General features: G+C 34.7%; 1 protein-coding gene across 1 annotated transcript; it reads left to right on the top strand.

Moving 5' to 3' along the window:
• Positions 1-238: 238 nt before the first annotated feature.
• On the top strand, positions 239-12153 carry LOC144848355 (low-density lipoprotein receptor-related protein 6-like). The gene is made up of 19 exons (XM_078705074.1): positions 239-398; positions 612-999; positions 1462-1862; positions 2255-2362; positions 2817-3023; positions 3476-3671; positions 4034-4287; positions 4560-4700; positions 5624-5916; positions 6095-6321; positions 6559-6740; positions 7283-7486; positions 7942-8067; positions 8519-8715; positions 9281-9474; positions 9916-10103; positions 10321-10515; positions 11071-11196; positions 11723-12153. The coding sequence occupies exons 1-19, from the start codon at positions 338-340 to the stop codon at positions 11851-11853; spliced, it is 3819 nt and encodes a 1272-aa protein (XP_078561200.1). The 5' UTR covers positions 239-337; the 3' UTR covers positions 11854-12153.
• The last annotated feature ends 4 nt before the right edge of the window (positions 12154-12157 follow it).

Raw genomic sequence — 12157 nt, 5'->3', positions numbered from 1 at the left:
GACTGCAATGAAGGCAAATCAAAGCAAAACACCGGACTCTGAAGAACGATCACACAATCGACGGTCCACACACACAACACACGTGCATCTCTAAACATAATATACGCAAAAATGTTATGTCATCGTGTTTGCTGGCAGGAAAGAAAAGAAGTTTTGTTTAATAATGCCATTCTGTTGTAAAATGATAATGAACTAAACCTTGAACTGTGTTTATACCAGGTACAGACAATCACTGGCAGATACTTGTACAGGAAATAAGTTTCCTTTTCTCGTTGAGAGTAAACTTAGCTGCGCGTTTCTATTTCATTCACTTCTTTCAAACCAAAAAAATGAGAGAATGTATTTCTTAACAATACTCAACGTGGTAAATTTGTCTGTATTTCTATCGTTTGCAACAGGTAGGAATATTTTCTATTAAGTTCATAATTAAACGGACTTTCGGTGTAAACAACAATTAAGGCCTGTCTAATAATGTCCCAATCGTATTACTTTACAAATAAACTTTGAACAATTAGCTTAGGTTGATTCTGAATCTAGAATGTAGGGGTGTGGTTATAGGCTTGTATACAATAAGGTTAACCAAAGCTACTTCTCTAACATTATTCTTGTAGCTGAGCCATATTTGCTGTATGCAAATCGTATAGATATCCGACTTTTTGATGTTAAGAGTGATACTAGCCGGTCTCTTATCAGCAATATTGAAGATGCCATCGCAGTCGATTTTATTTACGATGAACAGTATCTCTTCTGGGCTGATTACAGTCATAATAAAATAACAAGAACATCGTTAAATGGAACACAATTGGACAATAGTAGTGAGGACATCATTTCATCTACCGTCGAAGGCCTTGCAACCGACTGGATTGGCCGTAACATCTATTGGACAGATAGAGATAGTAGACAAATTAAAGTAGCTAACTTCGATGGCAGTTTAAAAAGGGTTCTTATTTCGGATAATATTGACAAACTACGTGCGATTGTCTTGGATCCAGTAAATGGGTAGGTCTCTTTAATTTTATTCTGAACATTTTCATATCATGTCTTAAAATATATATTGCAATTTTTAGTTTGTGGCTCTATAATGGTAAAACTAAAATCAGTTTAGTACACGCGTAGGCCTACAATTATTTTTAGTATATAATATAACAAAGAAATGTAAATAAACCCATTTTGTATTATATTGTAGAAAAATCAAAGGCATATTCTTTGTTTTAAGCCACCTTCCAATTATAACAACATATTACATAGTAATATTTTAAGAATACAGTTTTAAGAAAAGACTTAAATACATTAATTAAGGAAAACCCCCAATCAATCGGGCAACTTATGACTTACGGTTCTGGTCATAATTTGTATGTTGATTTCTGCACATCCCACCAAATCCCATCTTCTATTCTGAAGTGTGATGGTTTACTGCCCATTTGTTAGTACTTGGCCCGAATTAAATGTTGTTTTCTTAAGGTATATGTATTGGACAGATTGGGGTGAAGTACCGAAAATCGAACGTGCCGGAATGGACGGAACCAGACGATCTGTAATTATAGATGACAATGTCGCATGGCCAAATGGCTTAACAATCGACTATGAAGAGTCACGACTCTTTTTTGCTGATGCCAAAAGGGCCTTCATTCACAGCTGCGATTTCGATGGATCGAATAGGTTATCTGTGATTGAAGGAGCTGATTCAATTCCCCATCCATACGCTTTGACTGTCTTTGCGGATACAGTATATTGGACGGACTGGAGAGAAAATGGTATTATTTCCTGTAATAAATATGATGGAAGTAGGCGAACTGTTGTAGAAGACGATATTTCGTCAGTGATGGATATACGAGTTTATTCTGCAGAAAGACAACCATCAAGTAAGAATTAACAATTAATAGACAAATTTGCAATTGTCAAGACACCAATCCAATGATCATGGGCTCAAATCAGTGCACCGTCCTATAACCTCCCACGAGACTCACTTATCTCTCTAATTAGCGAGCCACCTCTGTTTGCTGTTGGAATTGGCATGGAACAAATTGGAATTGCTGGAATATTGTTAGAAGTAAAAAAGAACTGTAATGTATATAAGTTATGTATGTTTGGAATTATGAAGCTTTGGCCTATAGCTAAACCGAAAAATTCAGTGGGCCAAGAACAGTTACATGATTTTGTGCCAAAACACATGAAATGAATAGAAGCTGTCCATTTCTTTTTTCCACCTTCAATGATTAAATAGAAAAACCTAATCAGACGTTTTTCTTGACAGGTTTTAATCCATGTGCAGTAAACAATGGAGGCTGTTCACACCTGTGTTTAATGGCTCCAAATGAATTTCACCATTCCTGTGCTACTGGTGTACTACGTCTTGCCGATGGTATGTTAATCAAAATGTAATTAAAATTGTGAAAAATAAAACAAAATTGTCTTCTTCAAAATGGAAATGCAATCCGTTTTATTTTACAATATTCTCATTAATTTAGTTACGTTTACATCATTACACGAATAATTTTGCTCGTATGGTCTGAATCTAATAAGGTTCGATGAAAAATCCTTATGTTTTGTTTACGTGCACAATGTAATGTAGTTTAGATCTCTAAAAACATCTGTAGTATCCAAGTCTCAAGAGAAATTCAATAACAAAATATTTTAAGAAGACGGTTATTTCAGAAAAAGATGAAGTCGTTTCAAAGCATTAAAGGCATATCATTTCTCAAAAGAGCCAAAATATAGGGTAATTTGAACTCAAATTGTTACTAAAATCAATCATAGATAATACTAGGCTGCCATAAAAAATGACTAAACAATTAACATTTTCTTCTTTTGTATAGGTCCTAAAGAGTTTTTACTAGTAGCAAGAAGGGTTGATATTCTACAGATATCATTGGACACGCCAGAATTCATTGATGTTGTAATTAAAGATAAAGAGCTAGTGAATGTGATTGCAATTGACTACGATCCAGTTGATGGTGTTATGTATTGGACCGATGATGAATATAAATATAAATCCATCAGAAGAGCAAAGCTTGATGATTCAGGTATTGAATATTATAATGTTAATGATTGAAGTAAATACAATTTTATGAGTTGAAATATGGACTGATTTAGCCGAGTCTAAAAAATAGTAATAGGCCTTCAATAAGTGTAGCTGTTAGATGGTCAAACCTACTTTATCTTTATTAATTTAGCATTTTCTTACACTTTCCTTCCTGTATTGTGGCGTGCTTCATGCTTTTGTATGGTGTCAAAAATGTTTTTTAAAATAAAGAGAGAGGACGGTGCGGATAATGGGAGAGCCTAGTATTAATGTGAGGCATGTATTTGAGAACTGTCTCGTATACCGCTTGATAAGTATCCTAATTGTCTTTTCCTTAAAGTGACGTAAAATCGTTGGTCTTGTGTACATTACACATTTGCATGGTAAAGGACTTGGTGCTCCACTTTTAGAAGAAATAAATCATATGCACTACTCCGATTATATATTTCATAGAGGCTGAAGTGATTATTCAAGATGATCCTTTTAATGCGGACGGAATTGCTGTGGATTGGGTTGCACGTAACCTGTACTGGACTGAGGCTGGAAGTGATATAATTGAGGTCTCGCGTTTAAACGGTTCATCACGCTGTGTTTTGATTGACGAGAACTTGGACGAACCTAGAGGTATTGCTATAGATCCAGAAAATGGGTATGTAAGCATGTTTTTAAGGAGGTGTGAGAGTAGCAATGAAACTGAAAAGCATCTACTCTGTATTCTTCATCTTTATCACTACTTTAAAGACCGGATATACACACTTTTGACAATTTCATGTTGTTTTTAACAAACTCTCCTTCAATTATTGACCATTCTTTATTTCAATTTGTCTTCAACTTATTCTAGAACTAACTAAACCTTTTTTAAAAATTCTGTCAATAAATATATTGTTTTAAAAATAAAGATTGTCAGATGCTTCAAGCTTATCTTAGTTATAACACTGCGTGCTGAGTAACTTACTGATACAATCTAAAATCAACTTGCTAAACGACTGTCTTCTGCTTGTTAATTCTTAGATATATGTACTGGACAGATTGGGGTGAAAATGCAAAAATAGAACGTGCAGCATTGGATGGCAGTGATCGTGAAGTTCTTATTGATACATCGCTTGGTTGGCCAAATGGCATTGCAATTGACTATGAACAACAAAGAATATGTTGGGGAGATGCAAAGACGGATATGATTGAGTGCGCCGATGTAGATGGGCGTAACCGTGAAGTTTTACTCGATCTTGGAGGAGGAACACATATCTTTGGAATTACCTTACTTGGTAAAATATGAAATATATTTTATAATTGATTGAAATCAATTATGATTTTAGTAATCAGTCAACATAAATTTAAAAATCACAATTAATAAAAAATGACAATAAATTTTATTTTAACCATTCAATTCAATACAACCACTCTGGTACTCACTCAAGATAACTAGAAAAACAGAAACAGAATCTCACTGATATTGAAATGCATGTTCATGTCATGGTATATGATGATATTGCGCCTGGGCTTCACATGTTATAATATGTTGGTATGTTTATTACAGGGGATTATGTTTACTGGACAGATTGGCAACGACGAAGTATAGAACGTGTGAATAAGAATGATGGAGCGGACAGAGAAATAGTAATCGATTCACTTCCGTTTTTGATGGGCCTTAAAGCAATCGATGTAAACCAAAAATTAGGTAATGACTTCTTTTCATTTAATTATGTTTAACATATTTATCAGATGACTTATATTAATTAATTGAAGACTGCAAGCAACAGTCACGAGCCATCAGCCATGACTAATGAATCAAATGGATGTGTAAAGTAAAGTAAATTACACCCACACCACTAGTCATCATGAAAGATAATTCAAATTTGTGCACTGGGCCTCAGAAAACCACAGGACTTCATGGACAAGGAGAGCCTTGGAACATGCACCGATGTAGCTCTAACATAGATTACAGTTCTCTCCTTCTTTACCACGTGTCTTGGATCAAATAACATATTATACTATTTTGCAACTACATCCCTGGCTAATTTAATTCAATGCTGTGGATATGTTCATTACAAACTTATAAACATGATTCCTTGAAAATTATTTAATGTCAATTAGGGCCTACAATTAAATTCCATCTTGTGTGTTTTTGTTTCTCTTTCATGTAATTTAAACTAGGGTATCATAATATACATGGATACCACTTTCAGAGTCTGTTTTATCATAATATGCTTAGAGGTAATTTTACAATTACGCCACATAATGCGAAAGAAGTCGAGTCAACTTGTCGATATTTATTGTATCAGAAAGACTTGTTCCAACACCAGAATCAGGAAGACTTGTTCCAACACCAGAAGCAGGAAGACTTGTTCCAACACCAGAATCAGGAAGACTTGTTCTAACACCAGAATCCTATAAACCTGTTTTAAGACCACAATCAGAGAGACTTATTCCAACAACCAGAATCAGGAAGACTTGTTCCAACACCAGAATATGTATTGATGATGATCCAATAAAGATCCATTGGATCATTACTTTCGTCTTTCTAGATCTATCCTAACCTAATTTAGTTATGTTTCCACTTATTTATACAGTATTAATGATTAAATGTGTATTCTTATTTAGGAACAAATGCATGTGGTGAAAACAATGGTGGATGTGGCAACCTATGCCTGTATACACCATCAGGCGTTGTCTGCAAATGCCCTACTGGATTAGAGTTACATGCTGACAAGAAAACCTGCATAGAACCATTGCCTATGCTTGTGGTTGTGCATCAAAACTCCGGACTACATCTGTTGGGTCTAGAAACTAATTCAAGTGATGTACCTATAAACATTCCAGGGGCAGATCATGCTTCAGCTATTGACTTTGAATTTGAAAATGACAGGATATTTTGGACTAGTAAGAAGACAAAGGTTAGTTAACTGTACACTAGCTTGTTTAGCTTGTTTAATCCATTCTATGCAACGTCATAGACTCTCTTACTAAACTCGCTCCACTGTTGCTTAATACATAATATGCGAGTACACATAAACCAACTGTAGACTATACAATACTGTGTAGGTATAAGTACATAATATTTTTTTTTAATAGCAAATCATGACAGCCTTTATGGATGGCAGTGGATATGATGTTATCATAACAATTGGAATTGGATTTCCAGAAGACATCGCTGTTGATTGGATAGCCAAGAACATATATTGGACAGACTCAGAAAAAAATTGCATCGAAGTAGCTCGGTTTGATGGTTCATCTAGGCGCCTGCTAATCTGGGAAGATGTAGAAGCACCGACTAGCTTAACTCTTGATCCAGTCAATGGGTTAGTAGTTAGTCACTGACTAGTTTAGCGCTTGATCCAGTCAATTAAGTAGTTTAGCTTTTTATCCAGTTAATATAGTTAATACGCTAACAAAATTATATCTATTCTTTTGCGCGTGCTCTCACGAGGCAATTGGTTAGTACTTTAGATGATGCATGATGTCGTGCTAGTTACTTTGCTAAGTATTTACATTTTGGAGTAAGTCCGAACTTTAATATTCACCTTTTAAATTTATAGTTACATTTACTGGAGTGAGTGGAGTAGGTCTCTTATATTTCGGGCACACATGGATGGGGCTATCAGAACCATTATAGCAGACAGTGAAGGGCATATTACTGGACTTACCATTGATTATCAGGATGGGAAACTATTCTGGATCGATGTAGATCAGAGGGAAATTTATTCAACATACTTGGATGGTACGTATTCAGAATAAAAAAATACAATCAGTGATTCATTTCAATACAGCAAGCACGCATTTGTTTGGTATGCCTTGAATCAGTTGTTTGGTAAAGACAACATACCGCAGTTTAGTTCCTCTAAACGATCATTTGAACCTCAAACAGATTGCATCAAAGATCATTTGCTCAATGAAAATTGAATGAAATTGGTAAGATTTCGCCATACATTTCCACGTTTGTAAATATTAACAGGTGCGCCAATACAAAAATGTTGATGAGCGCAGTTTAGTTGCTTTCAGCCGTTAACTATCGCACAATGCAGTGTGGGCAACCGCGATCAGTTTGATTTCGAAAGGCGCTTGTGTGCACTAGTTCTTTTTTCAACTTTTAATTCTGTCGCGCATACAGTATTGGAGTGACCACGAATAAAATATATTCAATGGGTTCTATGCTAACATGAGCAACTTGCTTCTTGCAGTTAAGATGAGTTGGGATAATTTCTGTTTCGACCTAAACATACCTCAATGATTACTATTTCCATCCATAATTGTCATTTCTAGGAAGCAAGAAACGTATAGTTGTACAGAGTGATATATCAAGTCCATTCGGCCTCGCCCAGTACAACGACTTCATTTACTGGGACAATGCATCATCAATGACTATAAAACGAGCAAACAAGATAGATGGAGCAGAACATGAGACTATCCATCACAATCAAGATAATGTAATTGACATCAAAGTTTTCCATAAGTCTCTTCAAACAGGTTAGTTGGCGCAGTGAACCTCTTTTTCTCATAAAGTAAATCTAAATAGTATGTTGAATACGGAATGGCCAAATAAATACATTTCTATGACTAGTTTTATCTAAAGCTCTGTCTGCACTATTAAACTAGTTTGGCAAAAAAGTATGGTGTGCCTAAATATGGTAGTGATATGCTTAAATATGGTAGTAATATGACATCATCATGTCCATATTTGGGCACATCACATAAAGTTTGATAGTGTAGACAGAGCTTTTAGAGAGTATTGTAATTCGTACACAAATATGAGGCCCTGCTTTACATTACAATTAAATTAGTTGAATACTAGGCAGATTGCCTGCTGTGACTGCCACTGACCTATTTAGATTATTTTATTTTATTATTAAGTTTCTATAAAATTCGAAGATAGAAATTTACATTTATATACTTTATTTTAAAGGTTTAATGTTTGTCTGTAGGTACTAATATGTGCAGTTTCGATAATGGTGGTTGTTCAGATTTATGCCTGGCTATTCCAGATGGTTTCCGCTGTCAATGTGAGGCACATAACACACTGGATGCGGACAGCCGTACTTCTTGTTCACGTAAGAAATTTTAACGTTACTATAATTTTTGGCAAGACATTACTAGACATTATATGAAACATACCAGGTTTGAACAAAATAAAAATGGTTATTTCTAATACTTCCATTAACATTGGATCAACTACTATAGTAAAGGTCTTTTTGGTTTTTGGCATTATCAACACAAACCCAAAAAATCAGTTTTACACCTTGTAAACCAGATATTACAAGTAACCATAATATCTCTATGAAGTAACCAATCAAACCAGCTAATTTCATCTGGTTTTAACTAGAATTTTTAACTTGTTTTTAAAATGGAAGTTTCCTTTTGAAAACTTCATTAATTCGATTTTAATTGTATTAGTATTTAGTGTTAACTGAACACTACTTAAACAACAACTTAGCTGAAAACCACTGTCACTACCACCCAGTGAAGAAGTACATTTCTGTTTTTTTGCACTTATATATTTAGCTCCTGAAGAATTTATACTCTTCAGTCAAAGGGAAAGTTTAAACAGAGTGTTATTTGACCTTGAAGAACCAGCTTACACTTTTCCAATCAACACCATTGGGATAAGTGATATAGGTTATGACTACAATGCAGGAATTATGTTCTGGATCAACAGAAAGAAAAAGATAATACAACAATCAAGAATTAATGGTAGCGAGGTAAGCATGAGTGATTAAACCCCTCTCTTTGATTCGAAGTTGTTCGATGCATATAAACTGCAGAAACATAATATGGAAAGGTATTTCGATTTTGACGTCATTCAATAAACATTCAGTGTTCCATTACTGAGTATGTGAACTGAGCACGCTACTCACCAGTCTTCTCTAACCTTAGCATACTAAGAGTATACTATAAATCAGAACAGGTAGAGAAGTAAAAATATTTGCAGCTTAGAGGTTATGATCTTCCTTAGATTAGATGTCAGGATTTTTTTCAACAACTTAATTCCAAAAGACTTGTAAAGGCTTTGTTTTTTGCCTATTATATAATCATAATGAACAGTTAATATTAATCATATACTTATTAAAAGGAAATCTGGTAAAGTTAAGGGTTCCCAAGAACGTATCACATGGTGTACAATATGGCAAGCAATATGGAAATAATTATTACATAATCCTTTATTTATTATGCTTTATTGCTTTTCAGACCTAATACCTATACGTTTAGAAGATAATTGGTGTATGTTTCTTATTTATACATTTTATTGCTTTTTACCTTCACTAGCCCAGGACAATAGTCTCGGGTGATAACATCAGTCCATTCGGAATGTCATACGATCCATACAACCAGATGATTTTCTGGTCATGTAAGATAAATAATGAAGTGAATGCTGTTCGTGTGGATGGCACAACCGTTGGCACCATTATTGATGGACCAAATCAGAAACCAAGAAATCTTGCATTAATGCCAGTAAAAGGGTAAGATTATTTGTAAAATGTCACCACAACTTTACTATTTTCTGTAAAAATGTTAGCAATTGTCTTAATATTTCAGGCCTACATCTTGATACTACGATACGAATACTGTACGTCAATCAAGGGTGGCAGGGCTAAGTAATAGATCAGTCCTATTTCGCCGTAGTGGTAAAACAATTATCATCATGTTGATGCAGTACTTGCTCTAACCCTAGACATTATCGCAAGTTTAGGTGGTATAGTGGTGTCAATGCCAGGCTAGTTATCTGAAGGTCGTTGGTTGGAGTCCCACACGACTATTACTTACGTTTCTTTCGCAATATGTTGCAATCACATCAGAGTAGGCAAAACATCTGACAAAATACTGCGCAGTACGTTCTCAATGTCATTTTCAATTACATTCAAGATTCCACTGTTAGCACTATTAATTTATTCCATATTTAGGCTTATATTCTGGACCAATATGCTTAAAAGATATCCTAAACTGATGCAGGCTAGAATAGATGGCAGTAATCAACAGGAACTAGTCACTGGCCTATACAGGCCAGGCCCAATTGCAGCAGATGCAAAATCTAACAGGATCTATTGGTTCGACAGCAGATTGAAGGCTATTGAATATTTTGAAATTGATAGTGAGTATTCTGCTGAATTTTAACGACTGTAGAGTCTATTTCGTGATAACCCAGTACACATAATAGAAGAGTTGTGTGGCTCTACCATGATCCAATTGGATTACATAGAATTATGAAACATAGAAAAATGGTACAAAATGCGGAAGTGTGTTTAGGCTTTATTAAGGTCCAGTGTTCAAATCCTTTATACACTCTTTCTTTCATTTCATTTACATAGCTGGCACACGTCATCGCCTAATCACAGAAAGCATTGAAAATGTAGGAGGTTTGACACTTGATGGTGATTTCGTTTACTGGGTACGTAACAAGTTCATTGAACGAGCTGATAAACAGACAGGGGCAAACAACCAGACAATGTTGAGGAGCAATGGGTTACTAACTGATGTTCTTGCTGTCAAGAAACCTCAATACTGTGAGTAGCTTCGTCCTCTCGGTTTTTAGGTTGCCACTTTGCATCGCTTTGGAATAGTTTAGAGCCATTTTGATTGATTGGTAATTAGTGGTTCTGCATTTGCTGTAATATTGGTATAGGTTGTTCGTAATGGACATGCTTTACACGTATACTTTATTGTGCTCACAGGTCTCTCAATAATGTTCGGGAATTTTCAGAGATTTGTATTTCTCATAAGTATACACAAAACATCCTAATAGTGCATACATTTACTATTAAATATTAAACTCTAACCAAACCTGTTTTGGCTATGTAAATGCGAATATATATCACTCTTTGAACGTTCCAGGTCTACTTTACTACAAATGCATACTCCCAAATACCCTCTATATCAGTTGGAACTGGAACAAATAGGACCAGTTGGAAAAATACGAATTTTCATCTGAGATGTATTTTTATATTTGTTTAAAATTGTTTGGCCCTATCATTTTTCCAATTTAGGACTAATAATCAGCTATTATTATATATAGGCCTATATTTATAAATTAATGACAGTTCAATCATGTTCTTTTGCAGCTTCTCAGCCATGTTCAAACATGAAAGGTCTTTGTTCCCATTTTTGCATTTTAACCCATGTGCGTACTACTCGATGTTCTTGTCCCCCAAATATGATGCTAGACCAAGATGAACATAACTGCATCGGTAAGTACTGTAAACCGAATGTCTTTATTGCAAAGCACGATATACATGTTCAGAGCTTGCTGTTAAAATAAAACCAGACTTTGTTATAGCAATTCTTAAAAACTATAGTTTATTACTAGAAATGAATCAAAGTGCTCTTCTTTAAATAAACATCATACATTTTTAAAATTAATGTTTGGTAATTATGGTTAAAAGAAACCCATGTGTATCTTATGGTTTAGTGGAATTCCAAATGCAGGTTGATGAAAATCGTCAATGCTGCCTATGATTGATGAGAATTCCAACTTATACTTTTGTTGTCGTTGATGTTGATGTTCTTCTTGTTGTCGTTTTCGCCACCGCTACCGCTGCTGCTAATATTACTATTACTATTATCATTGTTTTAGTTGTCGTCGTTCCCATCTCCTGTTTAGAAATGCTTTTTTTACTTGCGTTTGATTTAATTTTAGTTCGTCGAATGAAGTTTACATTTAAGATATTATAACTAATTGTTTTCAACTAAGAGAAATTTGTACTTTTTACATAGAACCACCAACATGTGCGCCAGATCATTTTAACTGCCTGTCAGGTTATATTGCGTGTATTCCGTCAGAGTGGGTCTGTGATGGAAACAGTGAATGCAGTGATGGAAGTGACGAGCTGGGATGCTCAATCTAATACATTCGTAGTAAAATTATTTTGCATGGTAAAAACGAAACAAATTTGTTCTATGGCCTAGAGAAATAGAAGAGACGTTCCATACTTCTAAGATATTAAATTTGATGTTTTTTACATTAATTGCTAATTAATTTAATTTACTGTAATCTGATTTAAAAACTTTAGATTCATCATAGTTGATAATTGCTTGGTAGATGTGTTCATGCCTAACAAACATTTAGGCCCTAGCTTGCCACGACGTCGTCATCGCCTCCAATGTTTTGTTATTCTTTGAATGGCATATAACAATAGCATTCATAAGTTT

Source organism: Antedon bifida, chromosome 7, assembly GCF_963402885.1.
Source record: "Antedon bifida chromosome 7, ecAntBifi1.1, whole genome shotgun sequence".
Classification (NCBI taxonomy): Eukaryota; Metazoa; Echinodermata; class Crinoidea; order Comatulida; family Antedonidae; genus Antedon; species Antedon bifida.
The sequence above is the reverse complement of the archived record's forward strand: the minus strand, read 5'-3'. Positions and strand labels throughout refer to the sequence as shown.

Bases quoted from the DNA above. Each gene is read 5' to 3' on its own strand.
- LOC144848355 (XM_078705074.1), top strand. From the start codon at position 338: ATGTATTTCTTAACAATACTCAACGTGGTAAATTTGTCTGTATTTCTA. The intron at 399-611 runs GTAGGAATATTT...TTATTCTTGTAG, and splicing joins ATTTCTATCGTTTGCAACAG to CTGAGCCATATTTGCTGTAT. The intron at 1,863-2,254 runs GTAAGAATTAAC...TTTTCTTGACAG, and splicing joins TGCAGAAAGACAACCATCAA to GTTTTAATCCATGTGCAGTA.